The sequence below is a fragment of the Haliaeetus albicilla genome, chromosome 14, assembly GCF_947461875.1.
Source record: "Haliaeetus albicilla chromosome 14, bHalAlb1.1, whole genome shotgun sequence".
Lineage (NCBI taxonomy): Eukaryota > Metazoa > Chordata > Aves > Accipitriformes > Accipitridae > Haliaeetus > Haliaeetus albicilla.
In genome coordinates, this window is record NC_091496.1 from 27,324,199 (window position 1) to 27,346,269 (window position 22,071).

At 38.6% G+C, this 22,071-nt stretch overlaps 1 protein-coding gene across 1 annotated transcript in view; it reads left to right on the forward strand.

Moving 5' to 3' along the window:
• Positions 1-22,071, forward strand: part of ASZ1 (ankyrin repeat, SAM and basic leucine zipper domain containing 1) — a 41,774-nt gene that overhangs the window by 13,841 nt on the left and 5,862 nt on the right. Inside the window, exons 5-10 of the mRNA XM_069802313.1 lie at positions 5,535-5,646; positions 5,896-6,030; positions 8,504-8,616; positions 12,294-12,369; positions 12,752-12,808; positions 18,887-18,999. Coding sequence (XP_069658414.1) covers positions 5,535-5,646; positions 5,896-6,030; positions 8,504-8,616; positions 12,294-12,369; positions 12,752-12,808; positions 18,887-18,999 — 606 coding nt within the window. The remainder of the gene's footprint in view (positions 1-5,534; positions 5,647-5,895; positions 6,031-8,503; positions 8,617-12,293; positions 12,370-12,751; positions 12,809-18,886; positions 19,000-22,071) is intronic.

Below are 22,071 nucleotides of genomic sequence, written 5' to 3' on the forward strand. Positions count from 1 at the left end.
TCTGGGCAGAGGTATAAAATACTTGGGGACAGTAGCAACATTAGATGCTATTTTTAAGAGAGGCATTCTGACAATGTACTGTGGTGTCTTGGAATGTCACCTGAGCAGCCTTTGTGTAAAACAGAAGCAAAACCTGCACTGAAATCCATTAGCATTATATCCCAAAAAATTGGGATTAGTTCTATCCCAAGTATATTAAACTTGTTATCATTGCCATTAGCTTACCCTGGTCAAGGGTTATATCCATAGATTTAGTTCAGGAGTGTTTTACGTGACAGAATTGCCCTTTCATTAGAAAGGTGGAGTAGATTTCACATGTACGTGCTGAATTTCTTGACCGCTGACTTTACCCCCACTTTGAAAGTAAAGTTGAAAACAGTCTGCGAAGTTTCTGATTAGGTGGATAACTCACTTGTTTTTCTACTTTAGGTCAAAGTGTGCATGTTTTTAGCTAAACCAGCTTGTTTGTAAAAATGTGATGGAGTAACGATATAGGAAGACAGGGCAGGATAATTGGGAATGTCATAGCATAGAGTTCTGCCATCCCTATTGTTAATTTTTATGCTAATCCCTTTTATAATCACATCCTTTCTATTTTTCTAGTCATATGAAGATAACTTTGTAGCTGTCTACCTTCCCACCAATGTGTACTGTAGAACTTACACAGATGCCTGTTTTTAATTTTAAAACAATCATGTAAACAGAGTTCAGAAGCAGAAAGGTACAAGAACTGACAATCTGAAATGAAGCCTAAAACTAGTGAACCTGAAACTAAGCTGTCACCTTTTCCAGCCCGGCCTTCTTACTAGAACTGTATGTTCCATTCTCCTAACAAGTTGTGCTCCAAGAAGGTAGAGGACTCCCCTACCTTCCTCCAGCAGATAGTGCCTGGAAAAAGTATCTTGCAGCTCATATTACACTGAACTATGTTCTTCCAATACTACTTGTATGGAGTTTCCCACCTCATCACTTAAAACCCCAATAAGCCAGAAAATGGGCAAATAGCTTTCCTTTGGTTGCTGTGGATACACTATTACCGCTTCATTTCTCAGTTCCAGGCTTAATGTACAGCACTGGAGTGGTGAAACTGGCTCCAAAAGCTTCTGAAGATGGTTCCTGGTTATCTGAAGCAGTGTTCAGTTTGCAGATTAATAGACTAAAATATTAGTGTCTTGTAGCATCATTTCCTTGCTTTGGGATCTCAATAAGAAAAGATTGAGACTAAACTTAAGGTTAAATTATTTTCTACCTGCTGTATTTTTTTTCTAATATTAGTGATACACTGGTCTAGTTAATAAACATATCCAGTTACGAGACTTTACATATGGCTTATACTTCTCAAGATCACCAATCTGAAATACTGAATTTTGTATAGATATCTGCCTGATGGAAGGAAACCTGTGTCTAGATGGAAGACATCTTCTCTTCCTCTTCTCCTTCTGAAATTTTCCAGGAAGATGAACTTTGTCTTGCTTGAGAGCACGATACCAAACGTAAGAATGTGTGTTTGCCAGCTGTGGTGAATTCCACACCACAGATTCAGCTCAGTGGTAACAGACAGGTACTGGGGACATTTTTCAGGGAGATAGCAAGTTATCACTGTATCACCTGGTTTACTGTGGCTCATGGAGGGTGGGAGGCTCCAAGTGGTAGCTTTTAGGGCTGTTCCACTCAGCTTGCTCTCTTGTGATAATGTTTTGCCCTGTTTTTTTGACAGGATGAAGATGAAGCAAGCCTGTAGAAACCTCTGGTTGTATCTTTGTGTAGGTGTCACATACAAAGTTTTGGGTGGCGCTGAAAACTGAAAAACCTTTTGGTTTTTTCTTTTTCTCCATCCTTAACATAAAAGCAGGGAGACCTAAAGATAAAAACAAACAAACAAAAACCCCTACATTTGCATACGACCAGTGCAGGATTCTTTGCTTCTTATTTAGGTGCTGCATAGCTGGAAGCAAACATAGTTGGAACAGACATCATGTATATTAATAAATTGCTTATATGCCTTTTAAGATTTTATTTATTTACTGTCTGTGACTTGGGTATCATGTTCAATATAGGCAAATGTCGTGTGGCAAATTGTGCCATAAAAAAGGACTTCATGGGTGTCTGGACAAGAAGGTTATCTGCAAGCCAGATTGCTGAAACGCAACTGTCTGCACGGTTCCTCAAAATGACGAAAGGATTCTTCAGAGCTTTTAGCCAGATGGTTATCACTATACCTTCTATGTACATTTTTAGATTGCAAGTGAGACATACCAATACATTTAATTTCTCTTCAACTTAGCAAGAAACAGTGGATTTGGCATCTTAAAGCTTGCTGTTGTATTTGTGGGGTTCTTTGCAGGGTTAGGAAAACAAGATTTGTTTTCCCAAAAGCTCTAGTCTCCCTCTTGTGGACGTACATGTAAACAGACCTTGTTTTCTGAGGTGGTGGTTATGCAGCACCTGTCCAAGACATTAAATGGTACCCCTCATATAACGTGCTGCTTAAATGTAATTGCAGATTTATGCAGCACTATGTGTTTCTATCCTGAAACAGCTTGTAGCCTTTGCAATTTAAAACTTGAACGTTAAAATGGAATGCCTGAAGTACTAATTCCATATTCATGTTGGTGGACCTTTTAAATGTCATATTTATTGGGGTTTTCTGAAAAATGGAGAAACTTTTTCAGTAGCTTTAATGTCATTGAGTTGTTGCCTTGATTTCAGATACCATGTCTGCAGTACTGTACAGCTGTAAGCACTACATGATGTTCTTTGGACAAAAGACTTCTGTAACCTCTGGACTTTTGTTCAGTATTTTTCCTTTGAAAAAGAAGGTGGTAATTGTGAGGTAGTAGCAGTTTGCAAGTACAAAAAAAAAAGGTGCAAAAAAAAAGTTGAGAGCAGAAGAAATGAAAAAGGAAACAGGTATGAATGGACTGGTTTTGCAGTCAGATGTAAATACTTCAAAGATGATAGCATGGAAAGTCTGTCAAAGGCTACCTCCCACTGAATAGAAATATATGTGGGAGTGAATGTCCGCATTGGGCAAGCGAGTTTGGTTTCTGTTGCTACAAATTATTAGGTTGTAATCAACTTCTGTTCATTCTTTAAAATATAGATATCTATAGATATTTGTATATGTCTATATGTAGATACCTATATCTTGCTATCTCGTCATTAGTTAAGTTACAGGCGCAGATTGTAGAGTCTCTGTTTTTACAGTAATCTTCATAGGATCACAGGGTAATTCAGGTCAGAAGGGACCTCAGGAGGTCTCTAGTCCAACTTCTTCCTTAAAGCCACCTCTACTATGACATTAGGCTAAGTTGCCATCTGGTCTTGAAACCCACCAAAGATGGGGACTACAAAACTTCTCCGAGCAGCCAGTTCCACTGATTGTCTGTGCCCCGTGGTAAAAATGTCTTCTTATATTCGGTCAGAACTTCTGCTTTTGCAGCGTTGCTGGACTAAATTGAATTAGTTATAGACTGATGCAAGTCTCTTCATTTCATTACCAAGTTTCTTCTTATTATTGACAGTATGTCTTGAAGGCCTGGTTACCTTTAATTTTGCTTATCTCCAAGTAATTGACTTTTTTCCCTATCATAAGGCTCTTTCAAACCTGTAATATGACTGGATTTTTTCAGTGCACTTTTATCTATGTTTGCTTAAGACAAAATATTACCGTGTTGTAAATGAACAATAACAAGGAAGGATGAGCAAAGCCTTAGTTTTAGCAGTACTCTGGAAGGAAGCAGAAAGTCTGTATTTAAAGACAGCTGCTGTGGTATACATATGCTTTTTGGGGTCCCTCTAGTGGTCGGTATTGAAATTATCATTAAGAAACAATATTGGAAAGAGCAATCCTCCCCTCGAGTATATCCTAACAAAATAGAATAATCTTTTGACAGCAGATTTTTGACACAGAGCTGTACATTAAAAGCAATAGATGTTAGTTTTCAGGAAAAAATATTGCATTTTAAGATACAATAAATTTTAATTGAACATCACTAGTAAAATACTTTGGCTTAAATCTGATTACTTCATAGTGGCTAGAAACTCCACATCTTTATCTTCTGATACTGCATTTTTTTTAATTCTGCAATCTTATTCAACTGAAGAATAAGTGTCAGATGTCTGGAAAGATACTTCTTTAACAGAAGCTTTGAGCAATATTTTTTTTTCTTTCAAAATATTCAGAGCAGTTCACAATGGCTTCATCTTACAAGCATCTCAATAGAAGCATAAGATCAATAAACTGTTGTCATCGTGGGTTTGGGATATTAAAAAAAGAATAATGGGAAAGGTGGTATCTGTAAGTACTCACTTCAGCAGTTGTAAGAAATAGGAATATATGTAGGAGAGAAAGTGTCAACGCATAGATTTCTGGGAACAGAAAACAAAAATGGGATAAAGGACAAAAATATTTTGATGTGCGTTTAGTTTTAGTACTTGAAAAGTTAAGATTGTAATCCCTTCAGGTTACATACATTTGTATGTATTGTTTGTCTGAAGACTGCTCTCAGGCATACTCCAGATGGGTGCCTGAATGGTGGTGAGTGCACCCTGTGCTATTGCACTGCACCTGTGTGCACTGGCAAGAGCTGTGTGACCTGTGATTCTTTTGCTTACATTGTTTTTACCAGAAAGGGTTTTGCAAGTATGTACATAGCTGTTCTTAGTATTCTTCCTCTTAAATATTTGGTTGTGATTTACAGCTTGCCCTCCACAAAACTGCATATTTCTTTTCAGAGCTTTGGATTTAAAATTAACTGTATGTAGAATTCATCACTTAAGCTGTATCCTTTGAAAATAATTTTTTTAAGTAAAAAATGAAAGTCTCTGCCACTTGTTTTTTTTTTTTTTAATTGAGGGGGAAAAAATGGGTGATTTGTTGATATTCTCTGCTTTTAGTAGGGTGAAAAATGTGATCTGCAGTTATGCCCGTTCCCTTCTCATTAAGCTGGGTCTGTGTGCTAAATGAGAGTCCTGCTGCTGGGTCTGTGGTAGCAGCAGGAGGGATGGTCTTTAAAAACTGGTTTTTAAATGGCTGGTTCAGAACCAAACCAGAAGTGGTTTAGTCATGAAGCTACTGTGTTTCACAGCTGGGACATGTTAAAGTTATTTGTGTGTTAATGAGCTACTTGAATTTGGAGATGATAAAACATTGATATGGGTTTTTTAACTTTTTCTCCCAGAAGTACTATCAGTCTATATTCTAAACTCCTGGATGACACTTGTTTAACCTCCTCTAAGTTTCCTTCTTGTGGAGGACAACAATTGACTTCTTAACTTCATTTCAATCAGAAAATAAATGTGAACTCTTAAAATATTTAAAAATTGCTAACTGGATATAAATGAATGGCTGAATCTATATGTTCTGTTAAGTTGACCATTGTGCTGAAGCATGAATGTGGTGTCTCGGGCTTTCATCCTCTGCTTAGTTCTTCTACAGAACAGAGAATCTTTACAGAATTGAGGTGTTCTGCTTGATAATGCAGTTGGATTTTGATATCTTGAAATAATTTTTTTCACCTGTCCCCTTTCAGAAGACAAATGACTCCACTGATGTATGCAGCTAGAAAAGGCTATCCTCGGGTTGTTGCTCTTCTTGTTGCTCATGGATCACATATAAATGCCCAAGATGAAAACGGATATTCAGTAAGTGATTTACTTCTGTGTGTTGTAATTGATAAAAATTTTAAAAAGCAAGAACCCACAAACTGATTCTAAGTACAGATTTCTCAGAAATACTCATTGGTGTATTCTTCTGCTTTAACACCACTTTCAAGATGTCTTTGTCTCCAGATTCTGCCATCTAAGAACTTACAAAGATTGCTTTATTGATTGAAACTGTGTTCTTTTTTTGCTCCATATGTAAACTTGGTGAAATGAAGTTGTTCTTTGCAGGCATTAATATGGGCAGCACAGCATGGGCATAAAAGTGTAATTTTGAAGTTGCTTGAGCTGGGAGCTGACAAAAATCTACAGACTAAGGATAAGAAAACAGCAGCAGAGCTATCAAAAATCAATAAACATTCAGAGGTATTTAATTTCTCTTTGAAATGCAAATTCTGTGGTTTACCTCAAAATCTGTTCATTAATTGTGTAATTTTCTGTAGAAGTGTTACTTTAATAACTAAATTATAGTAGCTAGTAGAATACTTGTGCTATTACATCTATATAGACTATTTTCTGTTATATCCCAACTTTTCACAGGGCTTTAAATGTTTAAATGCTATATAGTAATGTTTTTTGGGTTTTGTTTGGGTCCATGTCGTGTCCCGTCCATCCCCCTGCCCCTCCCAGAATCCTTGATTTCAGATTTAGAATACAGGACAAGGGATTATTCATGTTAGTAATGTTGATATGAGAAGTAGAAAAATAATGTGTTGGTTTTTTCCTGTCTGCCAAAGTGTGTGAGAGAATCAAACTTCAAACTAATTTGCAGTGTATAGTTTCTGATTGAATTTGGAAGTGAAAAGGCTAAAGCTAAAAAGAGGGTGAGTTGGTACTGGCCATCTTCAAAATCTATTCTCAGTAAGGAAGAAGGGGTAAAATAATATAAATTGGTCATCAGATCATTGGAAGAGCAGCCACTAATTAGCAGCGTAAAGAGAGAGCTGCTGAGGACAACATATATTCTCCTAAAATAAATCTGTTTACTGCTGTTACCAGATGATGCATGGTGGATCAGACCAGATTTATGTTTATTTTTCTTTGAGTTGCTCTTACCAGTGACGTGGCTTTTTGCAGTGGCTCTTCAAAAATGTATAATTCACTGGAGCGAATTGTAATTCACTTTACAGCTTCTTTTTTCTTTCTTTCTCCACCCCCTCCCCCCCCCGCCAGACTCCAGGGCTGGGCAGGAGCAAAAATGATAACTATGCACAAAGCTGTCAGTGTAGGCTAGCAAGATCAGTGTCTGAGGCTCAGTGATCTGTTAGCTCAGGTTACTGAAAGGGGCTACAAATGCTTTCTGCCTCTGATAAATGACTTGTTCAGCAGGCTATGGCCATATAATCTTATAACACGACTTTCTCTGGCACAGAGGGAATATAGGCTCCTCACCCTTGAGAGGTGGGTCTTGCCTCTTGACCTGTGAAGCGCTAACTTTCACACAGTTACACCAAAGTTGTGCAGATGGTATTGAGATATTTAATGGTCATGAGCTTCTTCCAGCTTGGGGGTCTGCTCTTCAGGCTGTTGATAACCCAAGGGGCTGTCATATAGACTGTGTCTGCAGAAACTGTGTCTGCAGAAACTGTATCTGGGAGGGGAGAAATTTTTCTTGCATATTGTACTGAGTTTGGCTGGGATGGAATTATTTTTCTTCCTAACAGCCTGTATGGTGCTGTGGTTTAGGTTTGCGACCAAAACAGTGTTGAAAACACACCAATATTTTAGCTATTGCTGAGACTGCTTGTGCAGCATCAAGAGCAAGCATCATTCTGCTCCTCACCTCCAGCAAGCAGGCTGGGAGTGAGCAAGAGGTTGTGAGGGGGCACAGCCAGGATAGCTGACCCCAAGTGACCCAAGGGATACTCCATAGCATATAACGTCATGCTCAGCAACAAAATGGTGGGGGGAGTTTTTCCAAAGTAGCCATTGCTTGGAGACTGGCTGGGCATTGGTCTGCTGGTTGGAGGTGGTGAGTGACTACCTTTGCATCACTTAAATTTTTGGGGGGCTTTTTCCCCTTCAGTTGTTAAACTGTGTGTATCTCAACCCATGTATTTTTTCTCACTTTTACCCTTTTGATTCTCCCCCATCCTGCTGTGGGAGATTGAGCAAGCAACTATCCACCACACATACGTATATGTGTGTTTGTTTATGTATATAAAGCTGTCTAGTCACCTGAATTTCAGGAAAGTGCTTTCACCATTCCTTTAGGTTTATTGAAGTTCTGCTTGTTTTGCTGAATTTTCTAGTAACTATCTCGAAACTCACACAGGGGCAATTCAGTTTCTGGAATCTATCACTGATGCATAGTGATGTCTGTCAGAAGGCTTGCTTCTTTAATCAGTTGAAAGAATCCCTCTCTGTCAGGTATAGTTAACTTAGATTGTCAGTTGTAAATTGCTAAATGTTGGGTCCATACATGCACTGGAAATTGAGATGTTAAAATGGTCATATGCCTCATGCTTTTTAGACAACTTACTGCCTTGAGTACATAGAGCTCTTGTCTACAAACCACAAAAATGAGTATGTTGCTGTATTGCTGCTTCTATTGTGACAGATGCTAACTTTTTTAGACTACATTATATATACTGTTTTGCTCTGTGTCAGTTCATCATAGTACTAGAATTTTGTTAATTCAGAAATGCTCTTGATAAACTCTGTGGGCTTAGTCTTAACTCCTCATTGTAGTTGTATGCTTTAGAGAAGAGGAAGTGGCAGATGTTTCATGTTCCCTGTAAGTAGTAATTTATGATAGAACTCTTTGTAGTCTTACTCCTGTGTATTTCTTTATTCATTTTGAGTTTGAATAATAATTTATTCATTTTGGCTCTTCCAGATATATAGTTTACTCTCTTTGGCTGCAAATCACTTGCAAGGGAGATACCATGAAACAATTAAGCAAGAGGGTATCTACAAATTTCTGACAGCTGTCTCTGACCACAGAGTTGGGTAAATACAGTCATAGTGTAATTTTAGCTTATAAACATTCCTAAGAGATTGTATTTGTTCATATCAATGATTAAGTTGTACTGATACATATTGTATATTGTTTGGAGCGCTACCAAGGGTCCACAGTAAGTATATTAATGTACTATTAATTTTTCAAGATTGCAAAGTTCCTTTGCATTGTAAACAAAGAGCATGCTCTAGATCTTTCCTTCCTCTCACTTGGTGTAAAGTATAGTAGAGCCAGGGTCCAATGTCACTTCAGTTCACTTGAGCTCTGTTAAATTTGTGTGTTCCCCTGTTGGATACTCCTTTTTGTGTGGTTGTCTTCATTTAATGTTAATTTTTTTATGTTTTCACTGAATGCCTGTTTTCAGCTTCATGCCACCATGCCCTTTCCTTTTTTTCTGCACATATGAGAGTGAGAATTAAGTATGAACACCAGTTAAGCGCTAGAACTTTTTGATTAGTATGCCTCTGACCCTGAAGCTTATAGGTGTCCAAGGACTGAAATCAGCCCCTGCTTTAGCAACTTCAAAGATCTCTGGTATGGTTTTGTCCCAGAAGATGTTGGCTAAAAAGTCCTCAGCAAACCATCCACTTGCCTCCTTGAGCTTGAGCAGCATGGTCTTGAGAAGACAACTTCCAGTACCCATAGTCTGTTCTGGTTGGTCTGATTCTTTATGTCCCTGCTCAGCCAGGTCATGCTGAATTTGAAACGCCCTAGTTTTGTATCATTAGGCTGATGGCAGTTCACTAGGTAGCAGCTCTCACTGAGGTAGTCCCAGTCTCGGACAGAGTACCTCAGTTAGGGCAAAGCCTCACCAGGTTCTGTTGCTAGATGACTGTATATGTCAAATGAGATTTTTATTCTCTGGTGCTTCAACCACAGTCGCCTTAGACATACTTCTTGGAGCAGAGGATTGAAGGCTTTGCATGGTAAAATCAATTATCTGTGCTGTCCTCTTTTCTTTGTTCTTGCATTTTACTACTCATAGATTCCTGAAGGTGGTGTTCTGGGTATTTCTTGCCATCTATGGACCAGGTGTCCCATGGGATCTGTCTGCTCCTTGGGGATCATCTTTTTGAGTCCCCGTATACTTGCCATGAAGGTGACATTCTCTTAAATAGATTGGTCTTCTACTACTCTTCACAGAGACTCATACTCCTAGATAGAATCTGTACTTAATGACCTCAGTGTTAGAACAGATATCTGTCTTTTTTTTAATAGCTTTAGGTTATTTAGGAAGTTTCCCAGGCTTTTTCTGGTGTAAAGTGAACTAACACTATGCAGCAGTTATCCAAATGAATTTAGTGCTGTTGAAACCTGACGGTGGCTAGAGGACATTATACCAGTGTTTGGGTAGTCTTGATAAGTTTTTAAAATAAGACACTGAAATACTGAATCCCATTTAAAATGCTTTGTGGCAGCCAGATGTCTAGCTATGCAAATGTAATTCTGTATTAGGCAATTATTGGGCTTTCAGGATTTCACAATCTTTCAATAGTGTTTTTTTTAAACTCTGCTTGTTTTCCCTGCATCAGATGAACTTACTTGTTTGTATGAACAGACATTTCTGTCAAGCTTACGGATTTTTATATTAACAAAGGCTGGTTCTGATGTTTCGTAACTTGGAGCATATTTCTGGTAATTTGTAGAACTCCTGGTTTCAGGAAACAGTCCCCTGGAGTATACCAGATGTTTGGCTGTTAAATGCCTGTTCTTACAGCGCACGCCTATTCTTATGCCCATTTCCACACACACACATACCCATGCCCTAGTGAGTTGGTTTTTTTATCTAGTGATAGTCAAGAGGCACACCGATACCTGTGTTTACTCCATCATAGTTCCTTGAGCTGGATGTCTCTTTCCTGCCATTTACCTGCATAATTTTCATCATCGGCATTGCCAGTTGTATTCTCAAGTCCCTGTTCTCTCAGTTGCTCCTAATGCATCATCTGGTACTGGATATCAATTGTGCCCCACCATGCAGGGTCAGCAAGTATAACTTGGCATCCTTTTGGCATCCTTAAGTAGTGAGTGTAGCTTCAGCCATTGCTGTCTGCCATGCTAATTAGACAATTGTCCTGGCTCCAGAGCCCTGGGCTATACAAGGAAATGCACATATCTGTCAGGAGTTTACTTTCTGCAGCTCCTGGATTAGGTCATTTTCTGATTCAGGGTCTTTCAAGTTACTGTCTGGATGCTGAATAGCCCTTTCTTTGATCCTGGGAAAAAAATGTCCTTTCCTTGCACCTTTAGCAGAACCAAAAGTCTTGAGTTACCCAAGGACTCCCAAAACCTTTGCAAACTGGGCACTTTGCCTAAATAACAACATTTCATCACTACAGGTCATTCACACACTTGTCTCCTCTTGCCAGTTGAAGGGTATTGGCTGTACATACAAAGTTTGGACGTATATGTGAATTGCTTACTTCAAAGACTGGTTGTTGCTGTCTGTGTGTTGTGGGGGGAGGAATCCAGCAGAGGATAACACAGTTCTATACAACTTCTTGGTAGGGATGATAGCTTTAATCTCTACTAAAATTATTTGAAACTCTTTTTATATTTTGCCTGCTTACAGAATTACTGACTTGTTACAGTGTGGAAGTTGCATAAACTACCTCATATGTGATTTAGGGTATCCGTCCTCACAAAGGGATAAATATACTTAAATACCAGAAATCCTGGAATGCAAGATTCTCAGTGTGCAAACCTGAAATGTTTTCTTATGTTTTCAGAATAATTTTCAGAGAGGTTTTTTGGGGGGGTGGGGGTGGGGCTTTTTTTTTTTTTTTTTTTTTTTTTTTTAACAAATTTCGATAGGAGCTCTTTACATCTTTGATGTGAAAAGGGGGCAAACCTTCATTTCAGGGCCTACAATAAGAGCGAACTCTCTCTTAACACAGGGCTTTGGCAAAGGATTCACTGTAGCAATTGCAGTAGTGCTTTCTGCATCTTGTATGATTTGCTTTTTGATTTAATTCTGTTCATTGCAGTTGTTCATATGATTGTTGAAAACTGTTTAGATTTTTTTTTCCCCCCTTATATTTTTATATCTTTTGGTAGGGTGGGGAATCAAAATTTATATTTTACCTTTGTTTATAAACGTTAAACTCTGAACCTACAGTGGGTTATGCTACTTCCTCAGTCTACCTTCTGAAGAGTAGTCTTCTGACAACAAATTTCTTACCTGACTAATTTCCACTATCTTTAATTATAGACATTCCTGTTTTCTTGGTAACCTTTTTTAGTTTAAATGGAACTGGGAGGGTAACAGTTGTGGGCTGAATCCAATTTATATGAATGTTATCTGATAAGAATACATATTTATCTTCCTTAAGCCCACTTCCAAATCTTTTAGGCTTTTGTGGCCCAACTTTAACATTCAGTTGGAACATTTTGCTACTTCAAATGGCATTTATTTTATTTATGAAAATCATTCCCTTTAGGCTCAATTCAACTCATTAGACAGAAAAGATATTTATTAATTTTAGATTAAATTGTACCCCATGATGCTTATGAGATACTACTGTCATCAGTACAAGTGTACAACTCTAGGTTGCTCCCCAGTGCTTTGTCTGGGGAGCTTTTTTATAGTATTTTGTTCTAGATGTCTTTTTTTTTTTTTTTTTTATTTTCACTGTTTCTTCTCAAATCTCGTTAATTATATTTACAGTTCCCATTCAACTTTTGATGACATGGAAGTGTTTTTACATGGTCTTGGTCTAGAGCACATAATAGGATTATTGAAGGTAGGTTAGTGATGTATCTGCTATCTGTAAAGTAATCCATGAAAGCAAAATGCACCTACAGCATAAAAAAAATTCTATCACTATTAGCGTATTAATTCAAATAAATTTATTTAATTACAATAAATTTCTTAAACAGAAGTTTACATATAACGTGTTAAGTTAAACTGCAATGGACTGGATTGGATTGCTTAATTTTGATTATGTGCATTAGTCACAACGTGATATTTCTAAACTACAGAACTCTTTCATTACTTTGATAATGGTGTTGTGTAGCTGTTTTTGTTTCTGAAACTGAAGTAAAACATGAATGGGAAAAAAAAAAGTTAAAATAGTGTTTTCTTCTGAAATTCTTTTTAATGGCAGAAACCTCTGTTTTATACAGGAAAGCGATATATCTTTAAGACAACTTGTTATCATGGGAAAAGATGAGTTAATACAGGTCAGTTTACTACTTCAGAACTTTAGTTTTCTCCTCTTTCTTAAATGTTTTTAATATCTTAACTTCCCTTTATAAATGTCTAACCTTGTAAGAATTTTTTTTTAAGATCTGTCTTCAGAATCTTCTGCAACTTCATGAATTTTAATGTGAATATAGACAGACTTTTTGTAAAGTATGTAATCCCACAGATCAGGTTTGAATTCTGTGAGGTGAATTCTTGCATATTCTCTGCCTTGATCTGACTACGAAGTGGAAGTCCCCAGTATTTCTTTGCTGCAATGATGTGGGAGTTGGGGTGAGCAGGAAATAGTTCCATTTTAAATTGTAGTTGTTACCATTTTTAGTATTTAAGTATATTTTCACTGAAAGGAAATCAGTGCTAGGATTAGCAGTAGATAATCCTAAACAACTACTTCAAATGTGGTCCTCCTTTGTGAGGTGGTAATTTCTGCTGGGAAAATGAGAGCTCTCTTACATTGTGGAATTTCATATCCCACACAGGTTTGTAAAACCTTACCAAAAAAAAAAAAAGGAGCGAAGATTTGGTTTCTTAGTTTACTGCAGCTGGGAAGGTTGGTATTTCACTGTTATCCAGGACTAAGTGATGCATTATTACAAGGTTTCGGTTTCCAGTTGAGATAGGGTGGTTTCTTTTCCTTAGTCTTTGCTGGAATTATTCCTGTGGGAAGTGAAAGACTTCCTGTGCTTACATGAGGATGCCATAATAAAATCCAATTATAGGAGTCTCCTTGGAACAACATAAGTACTCCAGGCCACAGGATTCTTCTGAGCATTCTGTACCTGGTCTGAGATACCAAAGATGCCTCATTAAAATAGCTGCTTCAAGCCTTCTCCCTGCTACTGATGCTAGACATGTCCTCAGTGCCAGCTTTTTTCGCCACTATTCTGGTACCTAGGAGGCATGTGTTCTAGCAGCTGGAACCAATGTTTGCGTACAGATATTAATATTTTTTCAGAGTTGGTGTCACAAGGTTGTTTTGCGTGAAGTTTTGTCATGTAACTGAGTAGAGTTTAAGTGTTTGACAGAGCTCAGAAGTAACTCTGTATTCCCAGAGGGTGCATGTATAGGGAGCTTTGTCAACGAAGAGATTTTTAAGAGTTCACTTAGACCTAAATACTATGAGGCATGTCAGCATGTTCTGATCTGAAGCCTCAGGATTGCGCCTGTTGAACAGCATCCTGGTGTGGGCTTTGTATGAATCCTAAAGCCCCCATTGACAGGAATTTTGCTCTCATAGGAGATTTTTGTGGCTTTCTTCTCATCACTGTGTGAGCTTCTGTGTTGGTCATGATTGCATTAAACTGCAAATCTGACTGAGTATATGTTCATATTGATCGCCTGTTTTGATGTTGTAATCATTACTTGTTTTTGTCCAGGGGACACTGGGGGAAGGGGAGAGAATTGTGGACTTTAGTGAATGGCTAAGCCTTACAGTTCCTTCAATGAAGAGGTATATTTTCACACAAACTGTTAACTTCTGTTTCAGTGTTGTAGCCATATTTGAGGCTCCCTATTATAAAGAGGGCTTTTTTTGGACAAACTGAAATAAATACCTGGATCAACTGCACAGGAAGATAATATCTACACAGATATTGTTTTGCCTCTTAGCTCTGCAACTGCAGGAAACAGTTCCTGGAAAATAAGTCATGCTTTGTGCATGGACATAAATTGATGAGTCTTCAACTGAGAATTTAAAAAATGACATAACACTCCTGGCTTATTAGCACTTCATAAGTTACCCTAAATTCTTGATGCAGTCTAGCTTTAGAGTTCTGCTAACAGTTTGTCCCCACACTGCTGATAGAACAACTCTAATCTGTTTCCTCGTAATTCCAGAGTTGAAAGTTTTTAGTGTGGTGGCAGATCTTCAACTAACAGCCAGCTATTTTAAAGAGCCTGGATCTTATTACTACAGAGATTAATGATGACCTCTGATGGATGCCTCTGAACCAAGCTGCTTTGTATCCAGAGAACTGGGGAGAAATCCTGTCACTAACATGATACACTTTCCTCCATCAAACAATATCAGAAAGATATTTTCTCTGTAAATATCTTTATCTGTATTCTACAACAGAGCCTAAACAATGACTCTTTCAAGCTGAAATCCTTGCATTCCTTAAGCTTATAAACTGTTCCATACCAAGACAAGTCTGTTCGATATACTGGGACATGTCTATTGTATATTTGGAGGTTTTTGTCTGATTCTGTGCTAGTAATAACACTCAGATCTTTTTTGTCTGGGTTTTTTTTGAGCATTTGTCTCACAAGATAGCAACAGAAGTAATTTTACTTCTGGATGCATTTAGGACTAAAAAAGTTCCTTAAAAAAAAAAAAATAGTGGCCACTTGGGCAAGATGGCAAGGATGTAAGAGTTCGTGCATAACTTTACTGGTTTTATATGAGAACTATGTCATCTTTCATGTGTTGAGGCAATCTGTTATTTGCCGCCTCTTTCATTTCCATCTAAAGGATGACAGAAAAGTCATGTTGATGCTGGAGTGTGAGTTTGGGGCATGGATTTTCAGGGGCATTTATTTATTTATTTAAGTGAAGAACAAAATAGATGTTGATGTGCCTAAAATCAAAATCTAGACTGCGTGTAGTCTATTTTCCAGATACAAGCAAGCTCTTGTACATTCTTAAACATATGGCCACTTCACAATAACATTTGCTTTATTTGGACTGCAGAGTGTAACTGAGCCAACTTAAAAGCTTGCTTATCCATAAGGAAGATGGGCTTTTTGCACTGTGGTTGTTCCATGCATTCATCATTGCATGAATAGTCAGGTTCTGGGTAACCATCATGTTCAGCAGAGGTGGTCTAGAAAGGGAAAATATTTCTGCTTCGGGAATTAGTTTGGACTGGTCTATTTACTTTCTCTAAGTTCTACACCTAGTACCTCTGATTTCAGAATTACTGTGGTGGTGGAAGGCTTTATCTATGATGACTTCTATCGCATTCTTTACTTCCTAAACCATGTCTTCAAGATGTGGTGGTGCTCAGTCACTGATCCATTTGCGGAAGGATGAAATTATGTTTTATTTATAGGGCAACAAAGTACAATGTCTTCCTGATACACTGGTCAGAAAGCTGCATCCTGATTTTCTTGTTCCAGGAGTGAGAAGATGGAGTCAAAAGCAAACCCAATCTTCGCTTTATGTTCCTGCTTTAGGCAAGATACTTTTAATATTCAAGAATAACTGCCATTCTGTCCTTGAAGAGCTCATTTGATTTGTTAATGATAATTAAAAGTAAACTTGCTGCTCTTGTATAAATTGGCTTACTTCCGCATCATGAAATGACTGCTGTAATGCTTTGTAAGCATTAAGAAAACATTAGTTCATACCAGACAGGGCTCCACAGGGCAAACCTGAGAACTAATAAATTGAGCAAACTTACAGCTCAACATAAGTAAAGCAAATTATTTCTAGGAAACCCAGGTCTTTCTCTCTTCAGGCTGCTAGTGATATTTACCAAAGAGACTTGAGTACAACTTGTTCAGGTACCCTTGGCAACCTATTTGAAACTCAGAAGTTCTTGACACCTGTAGTTAAACTCATGATTAATCTTGTTGGCATTTCACATTACTGAAGAACTTTCTTGTCTATAGACTTATAACATGGTTTTGAAATGTTTAAAGTCACACTTGTGAGCCCATAGTTACATGTTACCTTTGATTTCTGAACACCTGGTGGAGAACCTGGAGGACTGTTTTATAGATAACATGATAAACCTGGGTATCAGAAATTACAGTTTCACACAAAGCAAACATTTCTCTGGGCACCTTCTCTTCCCTAGAATTGCTGCTCAGCACGGTCTGAGGAAGTGAGACTGCCTGGCGTTTTGATCTGATGTGTGTTGTCAGCTGTTCATTCAAAATTCTTTCTACAGTAATTACAGAAATCTGGGAGATTTCAAACACTAACATCTTACTGATTTCTGAGGCTGTAGCTGTGGTGATTGCCCCCAATCCCCCCTTTTTGCAAAGACTGCCAACATGAAACCACAGGCATCTTGCCACAGCAGGCATCTGACTCTGAAGGATGGACACTGACTTGCTTTACGGAACTTGACATACTTTTACAGAAGCCAGCCTGTGGTTTGCTTTCAGATCACAGCTGCAAGTAATTGTGTGTAGGTAAAGCAACTCTATAAAAGCTGACTTTAGGATAGAACCAGTTGAGGATCTCACTAACGTGGTGTCATCCTCCTAGCCAGGGACGCCTGACTGTATGACGTTGCCAATCGCCATAATTACACTCGTGAGTGTTATTTGTATTATCATTGTTCTTATCACCATTGAATACATAACTGTCTTTATCAATGATTATCTGAATAGAGTTAGAGCTGTTAAATCCAATATAGTGAGTATTAAGATGCTTAATAAAGTATACATATGTTGACAATTTCAATGCTTGGTTGGTTTAATTTTCTCCCTATTGGAGCTCAATGGGTACTTTTCTTTTATCTCCTGTTTGCAAACATTGTCTTATGGACATTGGTCTGGTATTGCACATATACCCCCTTTAACCAGTTGGGTGGAACTAAGGTGGCTGGGGAGGGATCTGGGCTCTCTTGTGATCCAGACCTGCCTGACAGCCTGAACCTTTACCAATGCATAACCCCTCAGGGTGGTCAGGTTATGACAGCAGCAGGGAATTTCAGGTCCTCAGAACATCAGTGAGAGCCCCTTGTGTTCTAGCTTTGGAGACTGTGGAATTCTTGCGATCTTAAATTCCAGAGTGGTTCATTCCTGCCAAGTCCAGGTACTCAGCTGGAGAGTTAGCAACGAAGTCATACTTGGAACTAGCATTATGAGGTTTTTCACTTGTGTGGAGAAGCATCCTTAGGGCTGCTAACATCAGAAGTCCTGTGTTGCATGGCAGCCTGTCAGATGAGCAAGGAAAAGTATTGAATGTGCCACAAAAGCACTTCCCTTTTAACGAATGGACTATTTTTTTCTTTATTTAAGTGTTTGGCAAGAAAACTCTCAGCCTAGGATTTAAATATGAGTTAAGTTTTAATCTGAGATAGTTGGTGGATAACACAGCTTACAATGTTTTCTGTCCCAGGCATCATCTGGAGAATCTAGATAGTCTAGTTACATAGTCTATAGCTTCTGAAGAAGATTGTGCTTTTCTTCAGCTAAAAAAGGCAAAAACCCTTGAACGCTTGAAAACTTTTCTGTTGTTGTTTGCAGCATTAGCCAAGAGTATAGAAGATTAACTGATTGAGCTTAGGGACTGTGTAAACTGATGTTGGGTAGTATTTAGGCTTGGTCTTAATGTGAGGTGAGAAATCTGTTCTGAGTTTCTAAGAATGCTGTCCTTCAGATACATAAAAAGGCTGCTTTTACAGGCTATTTCATGGTAGAAACATCCATGTGAACATCTCTTTAACTGATCATACTCTCTTCACTAGTTTCTCATCATTTGAGGTTTTGGAGGAGTGTGAACCAACTAGATTTCTTTGTAGACATAACTTTTTTTTTAAATGAGATTCTATAAGAAAATAAGGTTTTAGAAAGATGTATCATATCTTATGAGACCAGTTTCTCTAACTGGAAAAAAATACACACCCAAAAGCTTGTAAAAGCCTTTCTTAAAATCTGGCCTCTTTCTGTAAAATTCTTCATTTGATGCTGATTTGGTAGTTTGTATTCTTTCTGAGTTAATGCTGTATCACCATCATGATGATTGGTTATTTTGCTCTAAGAGATGAGCATAACATCCTAACAACATAGGGGTACTTATAAAAACTGCTTTTTTTTTTTTTTTTTTTTAATAAATCTTAAACAGATTTTCTGTGTATCCTGTGCAATTTCAGTTTGGCTCTTCCTCAGCTCTTGTAATTTTGTTTTGCATCATTAAATATTTTCTGTGGTTTTATTTTTTTTCCTTTGGCAGTTACATACATTGTAGGTGGTTACAATAACTTAAAAGCAATTTCTTTTGACTCGTAGTAATTAGAAGCTTGCACAATAAATGGTACTGTACTGTTATGTCTAATAAGTATTAAAAGTAAATCATGTTTGGAGTTACTTTTTAAATTTAGATCGGCATTACAAATCCTGGAGATCAACAGAAACTCCTAGGTGCTATTAACGAGCTACAAGTGGAAGAAATAAGAATTGAAGACCTCCCTGACCTAATGAAGCTGGAATTGAGGTATTAACTGTATATCTGAGGAAATGGAAGTGAAATATGAACTATTTAAGGTGACTGCATTGTTTTCTATAGCTCAAAGGTAAAATTCTCTCACACCTTATCCCATGCATAACATTCATGAGAGTATGCCAGTTAGTGGATTATGAGCGCTGGTGGTAGACATGTTTTGTACAAAGAAAGTTGGAAGCATAGATTCCTGTTGTAGGAATCTGTTTATGGGTTATATTGCCATTATATGCCATGACTTTGGCCATCTTTTTGAGTAATCAGTTCTTTGTACCTCAAACCAGGTTTTATGGCCTTGCTGTGCAGGGTTTTCACTACCTTGTGTTCATATAAACTCTGAAACTGGCTTCTTGGGCTCCAGTATTGACTCATTCTTTAATTTCTCTGATAGGCTTCAGTGAGCAGATTTTTTTATTTCTCCAAGGAAATGGGGTCTTGCCCTCCTTGCTTCTCCATGCTTCAAGAGCATCATGGACCCTTGCAAACCACACATGATGTGGTCTCTGTAATTCTTCATTGTGTCTGTAGACGAGGCAGGCTCTGTTAGTCTTGCAGTCAAATTTGTCTGGTTGTAGGATGCAATAAAAAGTCGTGTGGGAGGGAGAGATGCATATAATTTCTGCATAGGGCTTTAATTTTCAACTCATAAATTAATAAGTTGTACATGTCTCTCTTAAATCATAAATGTGACTCCTGTATAGATTCAGGATTTTTTCCTTGTTTTTCTCTTCCACTGGATGCAGTTTTAACTGGCTTCTAAAATACCTCATTTTTTTTTAATATCACAAATTAAGAACTTCATAAGGCATTTTCCTTATCATAGATTATGTATATCAGCAGAAATAGGTTTATAAGGAAACTTTTTTAAGAGAGAGTTACTCCTTCAAACTTCCATTCCAACTTGATATTGTTCCCATTATAGGTTTTTTTTTTTTACAGCCTTAAGCATCAGCTCTGCAATACCTCTCATACTTGTAGTATAGTCTTATGCATTCCCATGAAAGCCAGGCCTGAGCTGAGAGGAACAACCCTCAGCAACCTTATTAAACTTCATCCATCCCCTAAGCACTGGTAGAGCATTCTCCACATCCAGCCCAAAAAGAATAATGAAAGCTATAGTAAGTGCAAAGGTGTCTCAAGATTTCTTAAACCTCTTATCCTCTCTTTTGTTGTGTAAATATAATTTTTTCCAGAAGAGAGACCTAGACTTGGATTTAGATTCTGTGCTCACATCTTTCCTCTTTTTACCTCTCAGAACTATAGAAGAATATCTTCTGAAAATAGGATTAGTTCGATATTCTAATTTGCAAATGTTTTAGAAATGGACTCAGACAGAAAAAGCTTGCCTTTCAGAGGCTTTAGTCAGTTGAACTGTGTTTATTTAACTTAGAGAAGACTGGTTTGGAGATACTGCTCCTTCCTTGTACTGTAGCTGCATCACTAGTAAATTAGGTTCTCTGTGATCGTTTCTCTCTTCCCAGTCCCACCACCATTTGCATAGCATTGTGTTGCCTTATTTGCAGCGGCCTGGCTAGACTAGTACTGGGGAAAAAAACTCCTTGCATCCAATCAACTCATTAAACAACTTTCTGCTGTCTAGAAAAGTAAGGGTGCAGTTCCTCTTTAAAGTGTGTGTATCTCCCTCTTGACCGATGACCTGATAGCTGTGCTGCTACTCTGTTAGATATTTCTTCCCTCTCCAAAACACTGGGGAGAGCTGTCTGGATTTATTTGGGTACTATAAGACTAGACTCTTCTTTAGTTACGTTGTTCATTGGACTGAAGAATGTGCTTGGGTTCAGGTTCGTTCTGTACATGTCACCATCCTTTGGAGGCAGCTGAATGACACTGACGCTGTGTATTAGCAGTCATGTCATGATGTGGTCCTGCCATAGCATTGTCTTTTGTGCCTTGGTTACACAAGTCTGTCTAGTATGTACTCCACTCAGGTCTAGTCATTCTTACATAGAATGATTGCTCCTGATGCTGGTACTGTGCCTCTATCTGTATCCATTACTGTGTTTGTACAAAAGAGGCTTTGCAGCCTGCTTGAAGTACATTTTTGCAGCATGATGCCAAGTTTCAGCTGTAGGATGTGGAAGGACATGCAAGGCATTTGGAGAAGCTCTTGAAAGACTTGAGGTGGGCTGGGAGAGCAGGATGTTCATGTCTTAATACAGGACTTTGCTGCTGCTTCTAGTCTATGAGGAGATTTCATTTGATGGGTGGACCACTTGGTGCATAAGGAATTGGCTGGATGGTCGCACTCAAAGAGGTGCGGTCAATGGCTCGATGTCCAAGTGGAGAGGAGCGATGAGTGGCGTTCCTCAGGTGTCGGTATTGGGACCAGTGTTGTTTAACATCCTTGTCAGCGACATGGACAGTGGGATTAAGTGCACCCTGAGCAAGTTTGCTGATGACACCAAGCTGTGTGGTGCGGTTGACACACCAGAGGGAAGGGATGCCATCCAGAGGCACCTTGACAGGCTTGTGAAGTGGGACTGTGTGAACCTCATGAAGTTCAACAATGCCAAGTGCACGGTCCCACTCTTGGGTCGGGGCAATCCCAAGCACAGATACAGGCTGGGCAGAGAATAGATTGAGAACAGCCCTGAGGAGGACTTCGGGGTATTGGTTGACGAGAAGCTCAACATGACCCAGCAATGTGTGTTTGCAGCCCAGAAAGCCAACCGTATCCTGGGCTGCATCAAAAGAAGTATGACCAGCAGGTCAAGGGAGGTGACTCTCCCCCTCTACTCTGCTCTCATGAGACTTCGCCTGGAGTACTGTGTTCGGCTCTGGGGCCCCCAACATAAGAAGGACATGGACCTGTTGGAGTGGGTCCAGAGAAGGGCTGTGAAGATGATTAGAGGGCTGAAGCACCTCTCCTATGAAGACAGGCTGAGAGAGTTCGGGTTGTTCAGTCTGGAGAAGAGAAGGCTCTGGGGAAACCTTATAGCAGCCTTCCAGTACTTAAGGGGTCCTGTAAGAAAGCTGGATAGCGATGTTTTACATGGGCAGGTAGTGATAGGACAAGGGATAATGGCTTTAAACTGAAAGAGGGTA